The following is a 27585-nucleotide window of genomic DNA, read 5'->3' on the forward strand; positions in this document are numbered from 1 at the left end:
GTTAAGACCCCTGAAACTGATTTTTGTTGTTTTTTTCACATGTACAACTTTGAAAATCTTCTTCTCTAAAACTCTAAAACCATTTAAGATCATTAAATGGAAATAAGCATAATAGTTCTTTAGTGTATTTTGCTCAAAATGACTGTTGTGATTTTTAATCCGTGAATAGATATGGCTGCCTTTACTAAAAATTGGAACTTAGGGGTCATAAGACAGGTTTTTGAAAAAAATTCGAAAATTGTTGCCTTTAGCAAAATTCTGGTTCAGGTCATGAAAATGCTATGAAAAGCATTTCTTGCATTTGACAATTCAGTGGATTTTAACTTAGGCTGTCTGATTCCTCAAGTTTTTCAAATAAGCAAATGGTTAACCAGGTGAGCAATTCAGGCTCTCGTGAGCCTCTAGTTCATTAGCGGGAGGGGGTCTTTTTGATAATAAAAAAAAATAATAAAAAAGATTCAAATTTTTGTTAATGTTCTACTCATCCATTGAGGAAAAAAATAATAATTCTGTGTTTTCCCAATTACTTAATAAGGCTGAATTTCAATTAAAAATATTGATTTCGGTTGCTGCTAAAATATAAACAGTATTTTTTCGCTCACTCGATAAAAATTCTAATCCGACACCAAATCCCTCCTTTAAGGGTAAAATAAAAATGTTCGGTGCCTAAGTTAAGGATGGTTTAGTTTTCGAAATGGATGAGTTTACCAGAGGTCTTAGACCTTGAGACTAAGACTAAGAAAACTTTATTTGGATTTGAGATGTATATAACATAAAACATAAGTTTTAGTGAGCTTTTAACCGAATATATAACAGACATGATGACAAGATAAATGAGACAATGCATGGAAACACTAAGGCATATCAGAACATATACAAAGAATGTAGAAAAGCATAGCGAACAAAGCATATAATATGTATTTAATCCACGTGGCAATACCTCACTGGATTTTCATCGTCGTCCAAACACAGCATCAATACACAAGTTGATAAAAAATGCAAATCTTAGACAACAATAAGAGTCCAGAATTAATTTGCCTACTTTCAATTTTAAAAACTAAGTACAAAAATGTAATCAGGATGAAAGTGTTTTAAAAACGCTATATAGTAGTAAAAGCATGAGCTCAAAGGAATTTTTTGTATTACTTTCGTCCACATGTGTTAGGGATTGTAAATTCGAATATGCCAAGTTTTGTACATTGCTATTTTTGTTATATGAATTCCTGTCTGCAAATAGCCCGTAAGCCTGACGAAGGTAGGTACAAAATGATTTAAAACAAACGATTACTCAGTTCCCATCAAACAGTATAAGAAGAAATAAACGTATTAGTGTTGTTAGTGTACATAAAACTACACTGGATAAGTATGAATTTGCCTAAATATGACACTTATTATGTGTAGTAAGTCATTTAAGTGTCAGTCCCTGTAAGAATCAGGCAGTAGGTGAAACATGGTATGAAAAACCCATCATTTTGATTGTGTAATTTGACTATTTGCACCATCAGAATCAAGGAAAACAGACAAGATTCCATATGCTGGACTATTGAGTTACAATTTCATTAAATTGCACTGAAAATGAACATTTCAGGGGAAGATAACTCTGTCAAAAAACCTCATTTTTCTAAGATTCTAATGAAAAATTTCTGCGCAAAGCCAGTGATGCAGAGATCAAATAATGGTGTTTTCAAATAGAGAAAGTATCCTTGAGTGATATTACATTGTCAGATCGGTGGGGTTTTGACATGCATGTTTCTGTTTTTTCCCCATTTTACCTGATTCTTACCAACACTTACACTTAAATGCACTGTAGGTACTGATTTGTTGAAAGATTCGACAAAACTGACTACATGTAATTTTATTTTAAAAAAAATGTCGGAAAAAATCATACATTGTTTTGGTGTGTATTCTGAGATGGATCCAGGTACTTTATAAAAGATATTCTAGGCTATTATTTCCTCATTTTTGCTAAAATTTGACGAATGAACCAAAAGTAATCCGAAAGGGGTTCCAACCCCCTGGTCCCGCCACTGGTGTTCCTGCCAAATATACGATAAGATTGGACATATAATTGTCACGTCTGTAATGATACTTGGAATACAAATGTATTTCAGTGAGCGGTACATATTAGATATTTTTTTCAGGCTTTCCAGACAGGGGATTTGAAGAATACAGATTTACACTACCACAATGCTCCCATGACAAACAAGTAGGAGTATACCATTGTCAAGAGAAACTCCAAGGTTATGACTACGTAGGAGTCATAGATTTTGACGAGTACATTGTTCACGACGACTTCCTTACTTACAAAGATATTTTAGAGGTAAACTTAATAATAAATGTTGTCAAAGATGTTCCCAGTTATAACAGTTTTACAATAATATTCGATCCAGGTTACTCGTAGATTGGAAAAAACAAGGGTCTCGTTAACATCTATAAAATAAATTGTCTTCATTGGTTAACCATCGGTGGTATATGGCCTTAATTATAGTATACAAAAACTCTTGTTCCCATTGCAACTGTTAATGTCCCTGTTGGTTTGTTCATTTATACTTTCGGAAATGTTAAAATATTTCCTACGTCATATTGTTGATACAATTTTATTTAGCTTTAAAACAAACACTAAATGGCTAGACTTGCAGATGTTTGATAAATTGAACATATACCGATCTGGGAAGGACAACGTGTACTGTGTGGTAATGTGCATAATTAATTTATTTTCTGTATTTGCCATATGTCTTTCGGCCATGTTAAGTGTGTATTCGTCAAAAAGTTTACTTGGACATACTTTTTGCTATCCCAGAACTTTCAATGACTGGTGTGAAAAACCCAATATCAGAACCATTACACCTAATGACATATATGACGAAAACACGAATCCCTAATAATTTCAGGCATTTTGGAGCAGATTTTAATCGGTTTCCAGCATTTTGAACATATAAAATACAAGTGAATTTACGTAACACAAGATAACCAATTTATTTCATATTACTGCCGGGAATTCAACCATTTAAACAAAATATAACGGTAAATAGCTTCAATGTTTAAGTAGATTTAGTGCATTTACCTAACATACAGGTAGAGTTTATTTTGTAAAAGAGAATAATTTCTATTTGAATCTTGTTCGCAATTAGACGCCATTTTCAGAGTTCGTACCAATAACGTGCGTAACATGTGCATCGATTGTTTATCTTGATTGTTAAAAGCTATAAAAAGTATGCGCGTAAATTTATCAACTAGATACGTGAACTTCTCAAACAGATAAATGGGACGTGAAAAGCAGGATTAAGAAACGGCATGGAAGGGGTGTAATTATGATAATTTTACCCTAGGGTGGATACAGGACTTAAAAAACCAAAAGAGGGGTGTGCATCGTCCCGCTTCGGTGATTTTCTTTCATTTTAACCATAATTGTCTTTTCCTGCAAAATTAAGGGGTGCACGCGTAGTCTTTTTACCAGGAGGTGATAGTGCCACAGGTGTTAATATTTTGAAATATTTTAATTTGATGAGAATCCTGTCATTTGATTGGTTTGTTGACAAAAATCAACATTGTTTCAATTGTATAAATTAACTTGCTATTTAGGCCACGCCCACCTTTTATGGAACTGCTTTTTGTTTGTCAACATTCGAAACAACGTTTTTAGTCACATTGTAACGTTGAAACGTTATTGTGACAATAAATTATTAACTAACTTTATATCCGTCGGATTTATGTCAAATTCCTGCTTTAATAACTGTGTCTTCAACTTTGAAAAATAACTGAACATTTCCCAGTGATGAAATGACAGGGTCTTGTCGCTGATTTTAAAATGGCGGCCAATTTGTTTACTAAAATTACTACACGGCGGGAAAATTAAAGTTGCTGTTTACTCAGTGTTAATAAAAGTGATGGATGTATCATTTTTTTAAAAATTAAAATATAATGAATGTATACAATTTCTTCGCGGATTATTCAGCGTAAACGGACCCAAATTAGGTTATAGCCTATAAACTAATAAGAAATTGAATACATTCATTAAATAAAGCGACTTTACCTGGGTACAGGAAATACGTGTCAGCGGGGTAAAAAAGTTTGAAGCGTAGTGAATGTACTTCGGTGTTGGAGATTGATGTCAGAGGTTGAAATATAGCGAATGACCGGTCTACCTTGGTGCATAAGATCGGTGTCAGAGGTGTAAAAATTTGAATTATAGCGAATGTATTTCGGTGCATCATTTTTCAAAATGTATTAAGAGTGCATCCGAATTAATTGAAAAGTGATTCACTACGAAATGTTTGTTGGCATCCGTTCGCTTCTCATGAAAATAGTTACAGCTTAGTTCAGTTATTAGTAGGCATATACCTTAATGTTGCTAACAACGAGGATGTTGATAAATGGAATCTTAAGTTTAATCAGTTTTTTATACTTCCGCTCCGAAGGAGAAGGGTAGTATAACTATACTGTTTCACCCTTGTGTCCGTAACAATTTTTCCTGTCACAGTTTTCTCAGCAACTACTCATCACAGCGCCTTTAATTTTTTACACATTCTTCCAGTAGGTATACCATATGGCGAGACCCATTTTAGAAAAAAATCGACAACTTCCTGTTTAACGAAAAATTAGTTTATTAATTTATTTTATATTTTTGAAGGATGAAAATTTTCGTCGCATTTTTCTCATTTTACTATTCAACACAGTGGCTTGAAATTTTACACATTTTTCCTGTATGTATGCCATATAACGGGATTTATTCGACAACAACTTCCTGTTTAACGTGGACTTCGTTTATTTTCCTTAAAATCGCGCTTGGACGATACTCCTACAATGTGAGCGGTTGGAATTTCGTTGTTCCATGTGCATAGGGTGGCACCAAGTCAGAAAATAGCTTGCCAGACAACCTCTAGCACTGCTGGAGTAGATTGAAAGCGGGCATCACCAGTCTTGTTTATTTTGTTTAATAAATACTCTGCTACAAATTAAATATTTATTTCAGTGGTTCGTTAAATTTCATTTCATGTCTTTTTTTATAGATAGATTTATTGCCTAAATATCCACAAGCTGCAGGATTCACCTTCAACGTGTCATTCTTTATACTAGACTGGGGAGAAACGGGCAGCGATGATTTATATCTTACTAGATATATACAACGAACAGAACCCCGTTATGAGTGCTTCAAAAATATGTATATTCCTAAAAGAGTGAAGGAAGTCACAACTCATACATTTGAACCTAGAAGAGGTTATAAAAGGTAAATACGACCACAGCCACGTATGGGGCTTCATAAAATTTAAGATCTTGGTTATCATGCTCTCGTTTTTCCATTCTAGGATGACTAGATTTTCATTGCCCTTTCAATAAAATAAAAACAAAAAAGAAACTTCCCTCCTCATATTTAAAATGTTCAAGAAATATTCCCCTCCCTCATTGGTTTTAATTTTAAAAAATGGGCCGATTAAAAAAAAATACACGATACAGTGTGTGGTAGACCAGGATGGTTTCGGAGGTAAAATAATATGGAATTAAATATGATATATTAGAAATAACAATAGAGTGGACCTAACTATCTGCATATGAACCTTAATGGGGTATACCAGTGGGACTATTTCCCTGCGGTAGTGTAAGATAATTTCAGATGCTATCAGGCTTTACAAATCTAAAGGCTCTGGCGACTGCTATATCAATTATGATCCTCGATCTAAATTGATAAAAATGGATCTTCATTTTACTTTTTAAAAATCTCGGGTATTTAAAGTTTTGCGACTGATTATTCCCCTTTGAATATCAAGTTAGACACTTGATTACTTGTTACCATTGGTAGATTTCTGAAAAGTTCAATTCAATTAACATAATAAGCAGGAAGCATTATGTTATGTTTAGCGGTGGCTAACGGAAGAGGTGCAGGAAAAGTAAAATGTATATTTCTAAATACAATGTGAGGGTTGTGATATCGATGTATTAAGAAAAAGAAGAGATACAAGATATATAAGAGAGAACCTTAAAGTAGGAAAATTGATCAATGAGAAAATACCGAAATTAAAATGAAAGAAAATGTTAACATAAAAATTAAAAAAAAAGAAGATAACGCATAGAAAGCTATAATTATTGAGGAGCATGGTACCACCTGAAGGGTAAACAGTACGTGCCTTTGACCTTATCATGCCCGGTAATGCTATGAATAGAGATGGACTGATTGTGGACTTTTGTCCTACAACAGATAGTACATGCATTACAATTCATTGCGTTATTACGCAGTGGTTACACAGGCAAATATTTTCACGTGAAAATCATGTCAATCGAGCTTCACGTGAAATTTATATGACATTAACATGATTTTCACGTGAATTCACTGAACACGAATTTCACGTGAACAATGCATGTGAATTTAACCTGAAGGCTTAATTCAACCGAATTTCACGTGAAATCTGTCATAAATTTTATTAGTTCAATTCAGGTGAAAATTCGCGTGAATATCGTGATTTAATTTTGTTTGTGTAGTTTATGCACATTTAGTTCCACTTGAATATAAATATGCTGTTTACTGTTGGATGTTAGTCATTTTGTTCCACTTTAAGCGTAAGTGAGAATTTTACTACCATATAATTTGTTCAAAGTTAATAGAAGTATGACACATTTTTCGGTACCATTCATCCGGACTGTTACTGTGGTGTTTTAAATGAATTTTAGCAATTATGTAAGTAGTTGAGCGATAACTTTAAGTGCGTCAGTTCTACAATAAGACCTATCAGATTTTTTCGGGATTGTAGTCAAACTCACAAGAAATAACCAAAAGCAGTAGCAAAGTACTCATCTATTGAATCAATGTATATCAATAGTTTGAATTGTTACTCCTAAAGTAATCGGCAAATTGCAATAATAGGTGATAACAGGTACGGGGACAAATTCAAACGTATCCAAACATAAGCTTATTGCTGTAAATGGTTAATATTGAACTTTTTGCTTCACCATTCTGATTACGAAGGACTTTAAAAAAAAATACACACTCCAAAATATATGATGTATTGTAGCCGTGTGCCAGTTTGCGTAATATTCAGGTTCGATGTCGGCTAGATGAATGAACACAAAACTCTCCAACATATTGAACTAGTTTCTAAATTTTTAAGTCGAAATTCAATTTATCGACCTCCAGGTCGAAACTGTATGTGTACAGGTTATAGACACATGTGTGTCATGTAAAAACGTTTAGCTTCTAGACACCTAGTTCCAGGAACATGTACTTTAACATAAACGCCAAAGTCTTAGAATATAATTTCAACAATTATGTCTGTGCAGGAAACAATAGCCACGCACTTGAAGGCCCTACTAGATCTGCTAGTACCTGAATGAAATATCTAGAAACAATTCTTCCCATTGGTAATCAGCATTCCTCTTTACATTGATGACTATTTATTATCTCGTAGGGTTTTCTTCCATAGGTAAACATCAAATTATTTATTATGCGTCTAAGAAAAAAAGCTTGAATGTATCGACAGAGAACGACTCGGTTATTCGGGTTAATGCATACAAATGAATAGGTATTGATAAGAATCTTAGGTTAGAGGTCAACTATTTTTAATTGCATCGTTATTAATTCAGCATATTTAGTTCGCAGTAAAAGTTGTTTATAGGCATAAATAACATGCAATTAAATTTGCTATATCAGAAATATCTATATAGTCGACCTGACTATCTGCATTTGAACCTTAATGGAGTATACCAATTGGACTATTTTTCTGCTGTAGTATAAGATGATTGCAAATGCCAACAGGCTTTACAAATCCAAAGGCCCTGGCGACTGATCTTCGATCAAAATTGATAGTCAAAGTACTCATGTACGGAATAAATTTATATCGATCGTTTGATTACGAAGGGCATTACAAAACACACACACACGCACACCAACATCATAATGCATCGTAACAGTGCGCAAGTTTGCGTAATATTCAAGTTCGATGTCGGTTTATAAGGAACACCTAGATGAATGAAAACAAAACTATCCGACATACTGCGTAAATGAACTACAAACTACTGGATGGCCTTTCCTAGTTTTGAAATATTTTCAGGTCGAAATTTAATTTATCGAGTTCCAGGTTGAAACTGCTTGTCAAATCATTCAAACTTAAGCCGACACAATCATTGAAATAAATCATGTCATTAGATACATGTCGCTATCAACTTGTTACGTTTATCAGTTGATAAGCTATATAGCTCAATTCCTACAAGTTATCGCATAGACACCTGTGTGTCATCTAAAAGCGCTTAGTTTCTGGGCATCTGTTTCCAGACACGCATACATTTACATAAACGCCAAAGTCTTAGAATACAATTTCAACAATTATGTATGGTGCAGGCAACACTACCCATGCACTTTTAAGCCCCTGGAGCAATTGAGCACCTGCAGCTCTATTATCTTTACACATGGCCAACATAGCCCAATAGCATGATTATTGCGAAAAAAAGCAATATCACCAGACCACAGACTGACGCCATTCCCGAGAAATGCATTATCGAAATTCCTATGCCATCGTCTTAGCAAAATTTTATTTTAATTTGTCATCTCCGGGCTTCCGATGTCACGAGGCGGTAACTTTAATAAAATACACGATACAGTGAGCGATACATCAGGATGGTTTCGTGGGTTATGCTACTCTTCTATAAAACATTTGGCAAACAAATGAGTGGCAAATGATAGCATGGAACCCCTTTCTTCATATAAGTTTCTTGATCGGATCCACTGTCCCCTTTTAGTAAATATTTGAATCCACAAGGGCCTGCATGAAATATCAGAAGACAGCTTCAGCATTCCGACTATTTATAGCCTCGCAGGATTTTCATTTCAATCTATCTATATCATGCGTCTAAAAATAAATAGACAACTTGAATAGATCGACAGTGAAAGACTGATTGCATATAGAAATAAACAGATACTGATAAGAGGTTAGATGTTAACTATATTTCATTGGATCGTTGTTCATATAAATGTACAATACTAATTAATTAGCATATTAAGTTCGCAGTAAAAGTTGTTTATTGGGTTTGTTTATTGGCATAATTAACATAGAATTAAGTTTGATATATTAGAAATACATATAAAATGGACCTAACTATTTGCATTTGAACCTAAATGGGGTATACCAATGGACTATTTTACTGCCGTAGTGTAAGATAATTCCAGATGATATCAGGCTTTACAAATCTACAGATTCTGGCGGCTGCTATATCAATTCTGATCTTCGATCTACATTGATAAATATGAAACTGCAGATACAGAATACGTAAAAAATAAGCTTAGTTTTTCTGGCTTGGACATGTCGTGTTTTCAGAAGAGTTGGATGAACCACTATTATTCGAAATCAGTTCAAGAGCATTATTCATTTGACAGTGGTTCAGCAGCGTTGTGCTAGACTGGGTAATTTTACAAAATTTAGACAAAGGTAGTTATAAATAAAGTTATTTCAGATTTCAACACTAGGAGGGAGCAACCATTTGATTTTAGGGGAAGCAAGGATCAACTTTTCTATTTATTCTGCCTTTTAAGCTCACCTGGTCGAAAGCCAGTGAGCTATTTTGCCATCCCTTGGCGTCCGTCGTCCATTGTCGTCGTTAACAATTTTTCAAAACTCCTCTTCTCTGACACTACTCGACCAATTGGAACCAAACTTAGTATGAATGTTTCTTGAGGTATCCTTCATAGAACTGATGTGGGGATTTTGATCCGTCGAAAAACATGGCAGCTGTTACTAAAAATAGAACAAAGGGGTCAGACAGTAGTTTTTCGCATATATCTCCAAAACCGTTAGGTTTAGCCAAATTTTGACACCAAATAAAAGTGTTCAGCATGATGAAATCTATCTGTGGTCAAATTTTCATTTTAATCTGATAAGCCATGTTGGAGTTATTGCCCTTTTTCGACATTTTTTGCTATTTTTAAAGTTATTTCTTTCAAAAATCTCATCTGACACTACTTGACCAATTGGAACCAAACTTTAAATGGATGTTCCTTGGGGTGTCCTACATAGAACTGATGTGGGGATTTTTGATCCGTTGAAACACATGGCCACCATTATTAAAATAGAATATAGGGGTCAGACAGTAGTTTTCGCATATATCTGCAAAACCGTTAGATTTAGGAAAATTATTTCAATTGCTGAAATGACCCTTATTATAAGGCCTTCAAAAGTCTTCAGGGATCAAAGTTGTCAGGCGATTCCTTGTAAGAGTTTTTGCCCTTGAAAGATGAAAATTTTTTTACAGTTTTCAGCCAATATCTAACACTATTATAGATAGAAACTTTCAAAATTTACTGAAATGATCCTTATGATAGTCCTACCAAAGTCTTCTTGAGTCAAAATTGTTGGACAACTTTTTGTTAAATTTATTGCCCTTGAAAGACTTGAAAGACAAACTTTAACAAGGTGAACGATTCAGGCTCCTGGGAGCCTCTTGTCTTCTTCTTGGGAAAGTACCGAAATTTTTTTATATAATTTCAAAAAATATTGGGACTATGATGAATCCTGCCTTTTTATTTTTTCTTACGAGCTGTCCTCCCATTTTATTTCTTGAAATTTCAATCCTGCTTTTTTATTTCAAATATCATCCTGTCGCTCCTTAAACCCACACAGAATCCCACTCCATGAAAGTCAAATTTAAAGTACTGAAGCCGAGTATATATAGTGAAAACAAAGGTAAACCTGTTGATCCGGCTTGACAATTACCAATATTTTCAAATCATTCAGTAACAGTTAGAAATGGTGGGCTTATTACGCTTCCAAAGTAAAAAACTTTAATTATAAACATTTTTTCTCCGGAATTGATTGATCGTTTTAATAAAAATCCTTTTTATTTTCTCCTGAATTGATTGATCGTTTTAATAAAATCCTTTTTGGTAGTTAAGTGATTTCCCTTTAATTTCAATGGTAGTACCTGGTATCACATAGATTTATTATCAGTTACACACATATTGACTTTTTGGTTGGTACGGGTTACGACATTTCCAACTTATTTTTGTATTTCTTGCTTTTGTCCTTGTTCTTTGATATAATAGTATGGCAAATAGTTGTAAATTGGATTCAATCTTAAATATCATTTCATGTAAGAATCAGGCAATAGGTGAAACATGGTATGAAAAAACCCATCATTTTGATAGTGTAATTTGACTATTTGCACCTTCAGAATCAAGGAAAACAGACAAGATTTTCCATATCATGCTGTACCACTGAGTTACAACAATTTCATTAAATGCATTGAATATGAACACTTAAAGGGCAGATGACTCTGTCAAGAAAACTAATTTTTCTAAGATTTCTGAGCAACTCCAATGATTCACAGATCAAATAATGGTCTTCAAATAGAGAAAGCATCCTTGAGTGATATTTTATTGGCAGATCGGTGGAATTTTGACATGCATGTTTCTGACTTTTCCCATTTTGCCCGATTCTTACAAGCACTTACACTTAATGATTATAGTTTATATCCGACGGATTATATATAATATTGCAGTTATGCAATTTGTAATTTATATATACTAGTAGTCATTGAGGATATACTATCTTTATTCTCTGAAACCACACGATGTACAGAGAAAAATAGATAAACAAGAAAATGATTACAACTTACAAACGTTCATATATGTTTTCCAGATGAAACAAAAAACAACAAAAAAAAATAACAAAACAAAAAAAACAAAACAAAACAAAAAACAAAGTATCTAATAACAAGTTGACGAACAGGGGATTTTAGTAACTAGCATTGCGAAAAAAAAATGAATCGTAAGAAACGTTGTAATACACAAAAATTTTTCACGCCTTCTATGCGCATGTGCTACTTTGTAAGGACCCTATTTTATAAAATCTGTATTATTTCTTATAGTTTTACCATGGTTACTGATATATATGACTATAAACATCATTGCACTTGAAAGAATCTTCAATGTCTAAAATTTAAGGACTTGGCATGGTGACTTGTAATGTGTCTTCCGTTCCAGGTTTTCATCACGTCTACCGTTTTCCATGTTTGCTTATCACAGGTTTGGTGGACAGGGTAAAGGGAGACAGGAAAAAAGGGCACAGGAGAAAAGAGAAAGGGTAGGGAGAAAGGGGATTGGAGGAGGGAGAAAAAGGATGGGAAAAAAAGTAGAAAATTAATATATTCGCTATCCGCCCTTTCATCACAAGTGTGGTTAGACTTAGCACGTCAGCGTGTGCAACTTGTTACCTTATATAATACGACCAAATATGCATGTATAAGGCTGAATACAAAGACGCCATGAAAAGTATAAAAACGTTGACTAATGAATACTAAATTACCATACGTGTAATTGATCACTTAGTTTTGGTCAATTTTTCAGATTTCAGAATGTTGATTAGTTCCTACACAAGCGAAGGTTGCACATGATTTTTTCCTAATGTGGTTTTTGATTGATTTGATAAATTTGACCAAAGGATAAATTATAACACTAATACATGTAGCAATACTTAAATTAATACATTTTAAAAATCAAAATAAGTAACATTGTTCAATCGTACATAAAAATCAATAGACAATAATAATACAATTACTTATTAAGGTCAATGTTTCAACAATGAATATCATATTGATTACTACTAATCATATTCAAGATTCAATTCAATAAAGTATTATAGTTTCACCACGAACAAACTATATACAATATGAAATTTAAAAAAAATATGTGTCATTCTTAAAAGAATTATGGTAGACATCAAAACACCAGAATAAAACATACCGTTTGTTATTTACACAAAACATGGCATTACAATACTACATGCACCACCTTTTGCGTCATGCTCATATTTTTAGCGCCCTGTACGTGTTTAAAAATATTCAAATTGCATCGGACTGGGAAACTCATTTGTATCAGTCTAACGTAAGTACCTCGAGTAAGTAACAGAGGAAAGTAAAATAAATATGTTGTGGCGCGATAGGACGCCGAATTGGTGCAAACGAACACCTCCCCAAAAAGATCAGTTAACCCTTAGGGTAATTAGAATATTTTAAGTGTTACACATAATTGTGATATAATAAATGAGTGAAACGGAAAAGCAATCAAAGTGCTGAGGCAATGAGTCAAGGATGGCCTCATAAATATTCATGTAACCAAATTGCAAGCTAAATAAACCGATCAAAAACTTAGTCATTTTAAAGAGTAACCATCTGTTTTAATAAATGTATATCAATACTGCCTGTTTATTGATGTATTTATGGATCTTCTGTTCTATTATTGCTTTTCTGACTGTTTCCTCAAATTTCTTGACACTTTACACCTAAACCAGAATTTCTTCCAAAATATGATATCCACTGGGAATCACTAACTATCAAAATTGGATGAATTTTCAAAGTAAGAATGAATCCACAGTTTGAAACTTCAGGTTGGAGATGCTTGAAGCAGATATAAATCATATGAACTAGGGAGGGTTGACCAACGACCTAATCTAAAGGGAGAAATGAGCAAAAAACTTCTCCTTGTTTGTGCTTACTTTGAAAGTGATTCGTAATAGATTAAATGAACAAATATGTCAATACTGTTAGTTTTCAAACATAATTTACTAAAACTTGTCCTTGTAATTGTTGTCTAGATTAGGCCCTGAGTTGAAAATGTCTAAATTATACACTTTTTTTAACAATAAATGATTACTTTTTTTTTCAGGAATTTTTCAATTCAAACAAGGATACAAACTCTTGTTGTCAAAACTAATATGCAGCTTAAAAACCTTTAAACTAAAAAAAAAAACTTTGTACCTCATATATTTTAGCAATTTAAGATTCCAATCAAGTTGGAAAGCCAATGATAAAGAGATGTAGTGAATACAGGAATTATGTCTTTATATCTTTATAACAAATGCACTTTGAATATAAATCCATCTTTTCTACTCTCCAAAACAAAAAGGTTACTAGTGAACCCATACCTCATGACTCGTGGGCCATGAGTACCATTTTTTATGATGAATCATTATTGCGCTAAAGCAGAGTGTTTTATACCTGTCTGCCTTCAATAATGTATGTGCATTTCTTTCACTTTTTTCTACATGATTGTTTCACAAATATGTATATGTATTAGATTACGATACAAGTAACTCTTATGTTTTGCAAACAAATAAGTGCTAAGAAATCAATCATATGAGACTTCATATTTATAGTTTTCATTAGAGATGTTGACGTGTACCAGCACCAGAATCATGAACTTTGTTTCATGCTTAAATAGTGTCCCAGCACAAGAATAGTTCATTTTGCTTTTGCTTTCTTCTCCCTACATCTAGTGAAACTTTAAAAGCGATTACCACTGATTAGAAATCAAGGATTGGCTTTGATAAAAGCAATATGTTACAATGTTAATGCATGACAATATACTTGTGTTTTAACCACATGATATGGCAGTACAGAAACCTCCTCTTGATGGGAAATATTCTTACATGTTCATGAAATTGTGTGCAAAATCAGGCAAATATAGAGGTTGGGCGGTTATCGTTGTCCCAGTATTTTTTTTCTAGTTTTTAAGTCACCCGGTCAATACTGATAAATTGAAATTTTGCAAACAGTATTTCTGTAATATTATAACTTCTGTCCTACATTATAAAAGTTAATACAATAAATATATATTATATTTTAGTGTTCTGAAATGTTATCCTTAAAATATCTCTATCAGCTGTATTAATTAAGAAAAAATAAACACTTCTGTCTCTGAAATAATTCAAATTTATCTTAAATAAAACACAACAAACTTTACAAAAATGTAGTACAGTGTACTTCATGAGCACATTTTTGTTCCAATAACTGTTAATAACAGGTAACATAAGTAAGAGTAGAATAGGTTACTTTTCACCTGACTGACAGGTGGTCATTGTTAAAACAACATCCCCTCATATCCAGGAAGATCATTAAAGTGGTTTGAAGTGGTGAGTTTAAAACAATAAATTAAAGCCATTTCATATATTAGACAAAAATCTTCTAAATAAAGAAAATGGAAAGTTTACTAATGATATTCCTTTAGGGCTTCTCCCATGTATGGTTTCTAGTTACCTGATGATTTATGATGTCTGGACCCCCCATTTCAAAATATCTGGATCCATCCCTGTGTGTTGATTTATTTATGAGCAATTAATGTCACATTGTAAAGTAGATAACAAATTAGATACATGTATTATCATATTACAAATATCATAATTTCAAGTATGAAATCTTCAATTAATACTATACTGCATATACCAGTAACAATACTTAGAGTACATGCACATGTATTTTTGTAGTTTTTAGTATAAATTTCCTGTTCACAGACATACAAATGTACAAACTACAAATTTTGCTAAGAAATATGACACCTGTTCTACACTAGCAATGCTTACAATAGACCTATCACCAGTTCTGAAAATTTAAATCATTGTTTACATTGGAAGTATATGAACAAACTTATGCATACCTTCACTTACCTAATACATTCTACATGTATGAATGTCCCTAAAAATCAGCTCTTAGAAAAGGTATACTTTTGGGTGCCTTGATATCCATCACATTTTCAATCCACTTTCATGGACATAGAATTTCTAACCTAATTTACTGTGACGTTGCGTACGTTGTTGTTGTAACATTCGATTGAACCGGGGCTTGGTACGAAAACCGAAATATTGCTATTAGAATGTGGAGTTATCAAAGGCAATATAGATATTAAAATGTTCGAAAATGGTTGTTATTTTAGGATTATAATCATAAATCTTTGAAAGATGCCATTAATTGTGGAGGGAAAGCACTACTCGATCACAAGAACGTCCATTTTCCTATGTGGACGGGTAACATTAAGAAATGCTTGCTTCCCATTTCACCAATATATCTAATTTGTTTCTTGGCGTATTTTGATAAAACAAACTTTTTGGAAAGAGCAGTTTGTGCTGCAGATGACGTGATATTTTTCATGACGTAATGATAAGATCAAAGCGTATTACAATATCACAAATATCTCCCCTTTGATGTGGACATTGTAAAAATGGAAAGAAATCGATTTGAAGACAAAATGTTAGACATTTTTTTTAAGTTATGCGGACAGCTTTTTTTAATCGGAACTTTTATTAATTATATTGACAATTTATTACATAACCCCAGTGAAAATATATATAAAATGTTCGATCAGTCTTCTTGTTAAACGTTCAACGTTGGTCGTTGGCTACTTTCTTGTTTACAGTTTTAAAATGTAACAACGAATAGCATTTTTACCAATGTATGTTCATGCATAAAGGACTGTATAAATATTCAGAATATCATGTTTATTCTAAAAAATAATGAGTTTTATTGTCTAATAGTAGATAAATACGCACGTATGTTGTGATGTCACGTTGTCTTTTTCCCGACGTTTTCTACACGTTGCGTGCTACCCGGTCTTTATCAAAAGCTTTTTTTGTTACCTTTGAGTGAACTAATAACTATGAAATTTTGAGTTTTATATGTATATATGCTGCAGATAGTATATTCTAAAAATAATGGTACTTGGTTGAACATGTATCTTACCGCAGCATTTTGTCTGTGTCTATAACCAAAATGTCACAACATCTAAAATTTGTATATTTGTATATTTTACTTATTCACGCGTACATCATGCGAAATTCGAACGAATTGTTCAAAATGGCAAATGGTGTTGAGTCGATTTCTTCATATAATTAAAAATTATTCATCCTCCTCTATCATTTCACTTTTTCTTTGGCTCAACAAATGGGTTATATATATGTAAAATCGTGTCTAACAAAAATGTCACAAAACGCATTTTTGACGTTTCCAAAGTAACGTTAGATGTTTTGCAACGTAAAAACTCTTTTAAAGTCAATTTTAAAAACAATAAAAGGGTTTGGAAAGTTACGATACTAGAGTAAATTAATACGACAGTGGATGTAATGAATAAAAAAATACGATTTCAGCGAATCTGATAAAATGATGAAAGAAATGTTGAAAAGAAAACAGGAAAAAGAAATCCCCTCCCCCCTTGCGCGCACTCCTCTCTGTTCGTATGCTATGATGTCCTGGGTCAAATCGGGATCAGTGTGTCAGCATCAAAGTATTTTGAAATGTGTAGACATGTGCTTGCACTTTGCTAGTGAAATCTTGTAAAATCAACGTATTTCAAGGTCGTCTTAATTACCTCTTGACAGTTATTTTAGCTATAAGATGTAATAAGCTGTACAAATATTGCAAAAATATTTTTGGGATTTTTGTTCCAAACCGGACCAAAAACAAAAAAAAAGATTTATTCTGGTGTTGCCTTTTTGACCCCTTATAACTCGAAAACCGTAAGAGATATCCAAAATCTGATTGAAAATTGCAGGCAGGAATATTGCTACATGGGTTTTAATAAAACATGTATTTTTACCCTTTTTGGCCCCTTTTTTTCTAAAGCGGCAGGGGCAACAAAGTCCAAATTAATGGGGAATCTTCTTAGTTGTTGGTAAAATCATATCAACATTTCAGAGCAATTTGTCAACCACAACTAAAGTTATCGCACAGAAACGAATTGTCCCGAGACCACGACGACTGCGCCATAACATTATACGACCGCAAGTTTTTTCCGTCGTATAATAAAAACGGGAGATTTTGCTCTCAAATTTTCTCAAAGAGGGAGCTTTGCCAAGGTTTTGTTTTCTCTAAATGTTTAGCAATGTTTTTTGTTTAGTAACAAACCTTAGAATTTCGAAACGAGTACATGTATTCGGATGTTACTGACTTTTTTGCTCGTACGTTTGTTAGCTTTCTGTTTTAGTGAGGGTGCTTTACTTTTATTAGCGCATCACGAAATTTGTTTTCATGATTCCTAAAATTTTTCTCATAGGATAAAATTTCCTTCAAATCATATTTAAATGGTTGATGACAAACTATTTACCATATCAGGATCTAATATGGTCATTTAAATTGACAAAAACGTACGAAAAATTAATATCATATCGGATAAATAATAAAACATCATTCATGTCGTGTGTGTTATTTTATGTAAAAAAATTAAGTAAGCACACTTCTTTTTACATGTAACAATTATAGAACGATGTACGTCGCAAAAATGACACCAACACCGTACGCTACATCTGTGTCTTTCATATGTCATGAAAACCCTGTATATAACTTTAAGATCTACATTCTAAATAAATTTATCTGGTATATCTTGACAATGCACTGAAAAGAACCATATTGATAATTAGTTATGACTTACATGAATATGAATATAATACACATTTACATTCCATTCTGAATATTACATGCCAAAATGTGTATCACATGCGGTATCAACACAGGACTCCTATGTCAACCCACTTAGGGCCATATATCTTAATTATACTTCAAGTGTATTCTGTGTAGTGTGTGATATAAGGTATGCAATATAGGTCTAAGGGTGTGATATATGGTATGCCATATAGGTCTAGGGGTGAAATATAGGGCATGACGTATAAATGTAGGTCTAGGGGAGTGATATACAGTTTATGATCTATATATGTATGTCTAAGGGTGCGATATAAACCAGCGGTGGTATATAGGATATGGGATATACATGTAGGTCTAAGGGTGTGATATACAATATGCCATCTAGGTCTAGGGGTACGCGAAATAGGTTTAGGCCTGTGATTTAGGGCATGCGCTATAACTCTTGGGGTGTGATATAGGATATGTGATATAGGTCTAGGGGTGTGATATAGGGTATTCAAATCACAGGTCAGCCACAATCATAATGATTGAAAATTTGGGAATGAGGCAATTTCTTATAAAATCGAAATGTAATCAAATCATTGTTAACATATTTAGGAAAATTTCTAAAAGGAATGTCATAAACGGGGACTCTTTATGCACTAAAACTTTGTTTGGCTACATATAAATACCTAATTTTTACTAAATAGCCCCCTTTTTGATAGATCTAGATCAATTGCTGAATGTGATAAATATGCTACATGGCTTCATTTCATCACAATCTAATTCAGATCAGATTTTAATTGCCCCCTTTCTTTTGACACACGACTTCATGTGACATAGAAAAAAGGGGAAGCAATTAAGATCTAATTTTATTTATATTGCCTTTCATTCTTACCTTTGAAACAGACATTGTTTATGTCTCTGCTTTGAAATGATAATAATTTGACAACTCCATGATTTAAATGTTTATTTTCTAGTTTAAATACTTCATATTGTTTGCTACATGTACATTTGTATGTTTATTCATGTACATGTACACATTGCTTGCATTTTAAATTCTTGGGATCAAATCAAACACATGTCATATATAAGATATATATGTATTTAAAAGTACAATTTGTATAAAATATAAAACAACTTGAAAACTCTTAGCATGTGTAAAAATATTTTTTTTATCAAAATTGTTCACAAAAATACCTGTAATTTACAAACACTAAAACACTTTCTCAAACCTTCAGGACCTATCTGGTTTTGGTGGATCCACACAATTTGAAAATGAAGGGTGGCAGCTTGGGTTTCTCAGAAAAAGGGGGTTCTAGGTCATCATTTGCTATTTTTGTCAATTTTACACATGAAAATCACAAATTTTCTCATAAAAAGGAGGGATGCCAACCCCTTGCACCCTCACTGTAATCATAAACATTAAAACTATCAATACATTTTTTACATCACAAAAAGCGTACACTGCAGCTCCGGAAATCCGTTATTAGAAGCTCCCGACATCCTCAATAACTGAGGAAAATCAATGATTTTTATTGTCATGATAGTAGTCTATATTTAACTCCTCGGTAAAATAGACAAAAAATTTACACTTTCAAACCTGCATGACCCATCTTGTAATCGTAGACATTAACGATGTACTAACAACTCAAAGAGTGTACATTGCAGGTCCAAAGATCTGTCATTAAAAACTTCCGACATCTTCTAATGAATGTTAGACCGGGTTGCTCGAATAACCAGAAACCTCGGTGTTAACCAGAAGCCAGATTGAAAATCCGGAAACCTCAATAAAACACGTTTTTGGGTGGTATAATTGCTAACTGTATTATTTAAACACACTTGCAAATAAGTTTTTTATTAGTATTCCAACACTTTCTAGCTACCTAACGAATCAGTCACTTGTCCTTCCGACGCCATATTGATTATTAGAGACTCGTTGGGTAGTTAGAAAGTGTTGAAATTTACTTTAAAAAATTTCACGAAAAAAACTTCATAATTGTATATTTAAACAATGTAAGAAGCAATTATACAACAAATACGTATTTTAATGAGGTTTTCAAATGTATATACCCGGTTTTCGGTTTTTGTCAAGGAAGTCTATTTATAGACTGAACTTGACTTAGAGATCGTCGGCAACCAAATTATGTAGCCAGGGTAGACATTTCAACATATAACTACCAAAATAACACTCCGCGGGTTATTCTCCTTGCAAAGTTTGCATTAAGATTGCCCCGCCGCTGATCATACTCCATGACGAATATGTGATGTTTACTTTACGTACGACATGGGCGTATAGCGATATTAAGGCTATTTAATATATATTGAGCTGCAAGTTTTCAATGATTATATATTAACTTTCTAAATTTCGACGTAGAGATCTTGACTATTTTGTCAAATTGACCCGAACATTTGCACTCGCAGGGAGGAAAGCTCGATAGACTATTGGCAAATCTCTATAATAGAGATTTGATAATTTATTTCTCTCGATCTGACCCTTTTAATGAAGATGTCAGGAGCTTCTAATGACAGATTTTCGGAGCTGCAATGTACACTTTTTGTGTTGTAAGTATAGATTACAGTGGCGGATCCAGGGGAGGATGCATGGGGTTGACACCCCTCCTTTTTATTGGAAAATTTCATGTGTGATTAAGTTCAGCTAAAGTCAATATCTAGAACATTCCTTAATGAAATGTTTTCATTCATAGCTTTAATAATACATTAAATTTAGCACTGAAACATTGCTTAATGCATCTTTATATGTATATGACATACAAGCGCAAGTCAAACTTAGCAACACATGTTTTATAACGTCTATGTAACATTAACAACAAAAATGTAAAAAAAACATATTTTAGAATAAATCTACAGCTGTTTAAAACATTATTTGACATCTGAAATTCATATAGTTCTGTTCCTAACTGAATAATGCAGTGCAAGCTGGCATTAATTTGTGACATATTTCTAGATCTGAACTTTAATATTTCATGTTTATTGGTTTTAGTATTTAACTGGATCATGGTATTAAATATCTCAATTCATCTAAATTTAAAGAAATTGCAATTTTTTTTCAAGAAAATTAATGCTAGCTTGCACTGCACTATACATTTAGAAACAAAACTATATGAATTTATTATAATGACTTTAATTTATTGTTTTAAATTCAACACTCCAAACCACTCTTTATGGTCTATCTGGTTTTGAGGGGATGTTGTTTTAACAATGACAGGTGAAAAGTAACCTGTTCTACTTTTACTTACATGTATCTTACCTGTTATTAATAGTTATTGAAAAAAGATGTGCTCATGAAATACACTGTATATTTTTGTAAAGTATGTTATGTTAGTACTATAGTAGATATATACTATATTAACATTTTTTAACGTAGGACAAAAGCTATGAAATTTTTAAATAATGACAGAAATATCGTTTGCAAATTTTCAATCAACCAGTATTGATCACTGTGGGAATATTGACTAGGTGGTTTAAAAACCAGTAAAAACTTGGTACTGTTATAACCACCAAACCTTTATTTTTGCCTGATTTGCACGAAATCATATGTACATGTAACACTATTTCCCAACAATAGGAGGTTTCTCCATATCATATTGTTAAAATGTATGCATATTTTCATGAATTTAAATTGTAACATTTTGCATATATCAGACACTGTTATGATCTTTTCCCTTGATTTCTTTTCAGTGGTTATCACTTATAAGTTTCACTAGATGAAGTGAGAAGAAAGCAAAAGTAAAACAGACCATTTCTGTGTTGGGACAATATTTAAGCATGAAACAAAGTTCATGATTCTCAATTGCTGGTACTTGTATGTGTAGCATAAAGCAGCTGTAAATGTACATTTCAACATTTCTTAATAAGAAAAATATAAAAAACATGAAGCCTGATTTCTTAGCACTTATATATTTGCAAAACATAAGAATTACTTGTATTGTAATCTTATACATGTATGTGAACCAATCATGCAGAAAAAAAGTGAAAGAATTGCACATACATTATTGAAGGCAGACAGGTATAAAACATTCAGCAATAGTGATTCATCATAACAAAAGTGGTACTCATGGGATATGGGTTCACTAGTAACTTTTTGTTTTGGAGAGAAGAAAAGATGGATTTATACTCAAAGTGCATGTGTGATTAAAACATCATATTCCCTGTATTCACCACATCTCTATACCATTGACTTTCCAACTTAATTGGAATCTTAAATTGTTCAAATCTATGAGCTATTAAGTTGTTTTTAGTTTAATGATCTTTAAACTGCACAGTAAGTTTTACAACGTGAGTTTTTGTCCTTGTTTGAACTGAAAAATTTCTAGTGAAAGGTAATCATTTGTTGCTAATACGTGCACAGTTTCGGCGAGTTAAACCCTTAGCCTATTCTAGACAACAATGAATAGGACAAATTTTAGTTTTAAGTTATTACAAAAAATTCTACATCAAAGTGAGCACAAACAAAGAAAAGTTATTTGCTCATTTCTCTCTTGAGATTAGCCCTTTGTTCAACTTCCTCCAGTCTTCATGATTCATATCTATTTCATGTGGAATTCATATTTTGTAAGAAATGCTGATTTAAGTGTTAGGAAATTTGAGAAACGTCGACCAAAAGCAATAATACAATAATAAAAGAAGATCCAAAATAAATATTGATGAACGTACTGTATACATATACAATGTGTTAAAAAAGGTTATTCTTTAAAAGGACTAAGTTTTGATCGGTTTATTTAGCTTACAGTTTGGTTACATAAATATTTTTGATTACTTTGAGGTCTTCCTTGAGTCAGTGCCTTAGCACTTTGATTCCATGTAGTTTACGGAAAAGAGATATGTTTTCGGTTATCGGAGGTACCGTGTTTGACCTGCTTTAGGTCAATTAGAAAAATAGTCCTGCTTGTTGAGACAAAATTCAAATAGTTTAAAATAAGCACATAATCATAGAAATGCAATTCTACAAATATAACAAAAGCTTTAATGTCATAATACTTCCATCTCTTACAAAAAATAAAACATCCCATATTAAACTTGACACGGGAGTGTGGATAATTGAATGATTGGCGGCGGAGCGATATAATAACGTACACTTTGCAAGGCGGAAAAGGGGGAGGGAAAAGAGAACAGACCGCGGAATATTTAGGCGGTTCCATGTGGCAATATCCCACTTCCGGTTGAATCCCACTAGCCGACGATCTTTAAGTCAAGTTCAGCCTTCCTTGACAAAAAGGGGAAAATTATTTTTCCTGATTGTGTTTTGAGTTTTTATTTCAAACAAATGTAAAATAAATAATCTGTACACATCTACACTATACCTAATGCCTGTGTATTTTATTGCAGATATGTTCTAACAAATAGCAGCGTTGTGATGCATCATTATCGAGAATGCCCTAAAGTAGCACAATGGAAAAACTGTATGACGGTTCCTAAAACATCAGACTCCAAAATGTTTAAAGTTAAAAAAGAAATGAAAGATCGTGTTTCTAAAGTGAAGATGGAACTTGGGCTATGAACATTTTTAGCAAATAAGTATCGATGGAGGAGTGAACGACATTATTTGTCGGTCTAGAACTACGTCACGGCCACCAGGTAGAACTACTTCACGGTCACCAGGTAGAACTACGTCACGGCCACCTGGCATGGAACGTCTTCAGATCCAGGCGTTAGTTTGATGAAACTGTGGTAAACTCATGGAGAAGCTTTAAATTTGCTTATCTAGAATCGAAAGTGGAGTTACAACTCGTGCTCTCTTAATCGGCCATCACACCACTGTGTACATGTGCTGGTGTACATAATACATGGAGTATTGAAAACATATAATAATTATGCAAATGCCCTTTTAGTGCATTTCATCCTTCGTCGTCGTTAACAATTTTTCATAACTCTTCTCCTCTAAAACTGCTTAACCAATAAGAGCAAAACTTAGAACGAATGTTCTTTAGGGTATTCTGCATCGAACGGATGTGAGGACATGTGATCCATCGAAAAACATGGACGCCGTTACTAAAAACAGAACAAAGTGGTCGAACAGACGTGTTTTGCATATGATTATCTCGAAAAATTTCGCAAAATTCTGATATGATAAAAATGTTTAGCATGATGACATCTATTAATCGTCAAATTATCGTATAAATCTGTTGCATGTATGCCATATTGGAGTTATTGCCCTTTTCAACGATTTGTTTGTTGCTATTTCAATATTTCTTTTAAAATCTTCTCTGACACTACCAGACTAATTAGAACCAAACTTGGTGTGAATGTTCCTTAGAATATTTTGCATGGAACTTGTGTTAGAATGTTCGATCCGTCGAAAAATATGACTGCTGTTACTAAAAATAGAACATATGGATCAGACAGCATTTTCTCGCATATATCTTGAAAACCGTTGGGATTTAGCCTAATTCTTACCGGATTACAGTGTTAACTATGGTTAAATTTATCTGTGGTAAAATTTACTTGTTAATTTTTTAAGCCATGTAAGACTTTTTTAAGTAGCTAATATTGTTAGCGACTTCTTGTACTTGTAATTTGTATATGATTTGCATAATTATAATTATATTAAATTACTACTCCACCAGGTGCCATTGAACTGTCATTTAGAACTAGCTTCATACGAGATCAAAATGTATCGTACACATGTGTTCTACGTATGTTTTTACTTGTTTTGAGCTGGAATTTTACATTAAAAGATGGAATCATCGCTTAGCATCGAACTGTCTGTGATATAGCAGACAAACCCCTAGTCTCCGAGTTGTTTTGATTGAGAAACATTTAGGTCATCATGGTTACGAAGTTATCCGATTTAAGAGCATAGTGCAACTTCGCTTGAGTTCGTACCATTTCAGACTCGTTCGAAGTTTACCCATTGACGAAATGTTGCGTTACAGAATGAAGTTCAAAGTTGAAAAGCTTTATTTAAAGTCGGTACATATAAAACATTACAACGTAAGTTCTAATGAACTTTTAAAACCAACACAAAATAGTTCTGGCCCCGTGCAGGTCCGGGTGTCAAAAGAATACGCCTGAAGCAGCGCTAAGCTTGTCGTAAAAGGCGACTAAATAGTGCTCAGAAACCTAGCCGGGGGCTAGGGCACTCTGCCCACAGAGCAACTGGTTGTGTGCCCCAGGTGGTGGAATAGGGTACCCCTCGCGTGTTACATAATGGGGGTGTTAGGCTATAATACAGAAAACCTGATCGCAAACCATAGTGGTGCGCCGTGTTGGGAAAGATGCCACGTTCCTCGCACGTTAAAGAACCCTGCTGTGGTATTCGATAGGAGTAGGAACCTTTGCACTCCGCCACAGGAGGCTAAATTGCCCGACCCTACCCATCCCTCCCATTTATATTGTGGCAATCAAAAATTGTCAACCCTTTATCCTTGTTACCTATCCCTGTTTTCATTTCATCATCATCATTCCATGTTCATTTTATCATCCATTTCATGTTCATCGCCTGAATATAGCTGAAATATTGCTGCTCGGGCGTTAAACGCCAACAACCAATCAATCAAAATAGTTCTGATATGTCAAATATATTTTCGAAAAAGGAATACACTTGTTTTGCTAGTAATGTACAAATGTACGATGGCAATAGAGTTGAAATGGAAAAGAACAAAATGACTCATTATTATGTATATTATCATCCTTGCATACTCTTTCTCAAATCGACCTAAAATCTTCAGTTTTTTGTGTTTTTTTTTTAATTCAGAACCAAGTCCATACATAAATCTATGCCAGGTTTTAAGTTTAGTAGAGCATTGAATTCACCTGCCGGGTGTTGAAAGCCAAAATCAGTGGTATAGAATATTTAACAATTAACGACTTTGAAGACTTCAGACTTTAATTTCATTTCATTTTGGTATTATGGCATCATCTCAGCAATCCAAGAACACTGGCAAAGCAAAAAAATCATGAAATAAAAAATAATCTTGTAGAAAAATTGATAGTGACAAGAAACTTAGTTAATATATTTATATTTAAAATTATTTATTTAAAAAAGTTCAAAAAATCCCATCAAAATTCAACAAAATGGGATATTTTACTTGAACAAGAGATAGTAGATTGGAACCATATTTTTTCTTTGCCTTTTTCCATTACAAAACAAAACAGAATAATACACAGTCTGAAATGTCCTCGGTTTTTGTTCATCGTCCATTTGCCTGTAGTTAGATCGATACTCCCATTACAAAAACACTAAGTTGTAGTTAGTAAGCATGTAGTTCGGAAGGAAATGATGTAAAATAAAATCTCATCAAAATTCAACAAAATGGGATATTTTACTTGGACAAGAGATAGTAGATTGGAACCAATTTGACAGTGTGGGGTATATTGAAGACAATTAATAGTTCGTTTGACTAAGTAACAACAGATGATGACTTGTAGACAATCGGAGTTTAAAAATTACACAACGATAGGGGGAATTAAGATGAGTTATCTCCCTTTGATGTCATAACTGCATAGACCTGATGTAGGGATTTTAGATCCGTCGAAAAACTTGAAAAATAGAACAAAAGATTCTGACACGAGGTGAAAGTGTTGAGCTTGATGAGATCTATCTTTGGTCATATTTTCATGTAAATATGTTAAGTCACGCATGTTCTCGCACGTTAGAATCATTGACCTTCTTCGACATCTTTTTGCTATTTTTAATGTTATTACTTTAAAAAAAATTCTCCTCGGAAACTACTGGACAGAATTCAATGGAAATTGATATAATTATTCCTTAATTGTAAGTGTTACGAACTTTTATTCAAGGAAAACATGGCCGCTTTTACAAAAAAACAGAATGTTGCTACTCAAGCCAGGTGAGCGGTTCAGGCTCTTTAGAGCCTCCAGTTAGATTACGTCATCATTTTGCGTCTGTCGTCCTTCAAATCTTCACATTTTGCTCAACTAAAAATGAACACCGACTCGACCTTATAGAAATGCAGTTCGTGTTTAAGTAGACGACCATTTGATTCTGGTTATTCTGCACATCACTAATGTTTTAGCACTATCCACTGTAAGAATCAAGACAGTGGGTGAATCATGGTGGAAAAAAAAACCACACAAGTCTTTCCATGAAATCTTATTCAAATGTTATCTGAAATGCAAAAACTGGCATTCAATTTTTTTTTTAAGTTTCAGTGATTCGAAGTATATGTGATAAATGCATTACAAATGCATTACAATTATGACATCAAAGGGAGATAACTCATCTTAATTCCCCCTATCGTTGTGTAATTTTTAAACTCCGATTGTCTACAAGTCATCATCTGTTGTTACTTAGTCAAACGAACTATTAATTGTCTTCAATATACCCCACACTGTCAAATTCGTGCGTTTTTTTTCCTGGCTATGATTAATTATTTTTCAATTTTGTCTGATTCGTACAGAATCCAGCACTAAAGTCACCATGATATAGTCCAGAAAATCATAACGTTCAATACACACTTGACT

The 27585-nt window shown here is 33.2% G+C and overlaps 1 protein-coding gene across 1 annotated transcript in view; it reads left to right on the forward strand.

Moving 5' to 3' along the window:
* Window positions 1–24775, forward strand: part of LOC148611365 (uncharacterized) — a 29884-nt gene extending 5109 nt beyond the window's left edge. Inside the window, exons 3-5 of the mRNA XM_088591859.1 lie at window positions 2142–2320; window positions 5010–5227; window positions 23488–24775. Coding sequence (XP_088447985.1) covers window positions 2142–2320; window positions 5010–5227; window positions 23488–23659 — 569 coding nt within the window. The 3' untranslated portion in view covers window positions 23660–24775. The remainder of the gene's footprint in view (window positions 1–2141; window positions 2321–5009; window positions 5228–23487) is intronic.
* The last annotated feature ends 2810 nt before the right edge of the window (window positions 24776–27585 follow it).

The sequence above is a fragment of the Perna viridis genome, chromosome 7 (assembly GCF_037379345.1).
Source record: "Perna viridis isolate PV_CMFRI_1.1 ecotype Kerala chromosome 7, ASM3737934v1, whole genome shotgun sequence".
Classification (NCBI taxonomy): Eukaryota; Metazoa; Mollusca; class Bivalvia; order Mytilida; family Mytilidae; genus Perna; species Perna viridis.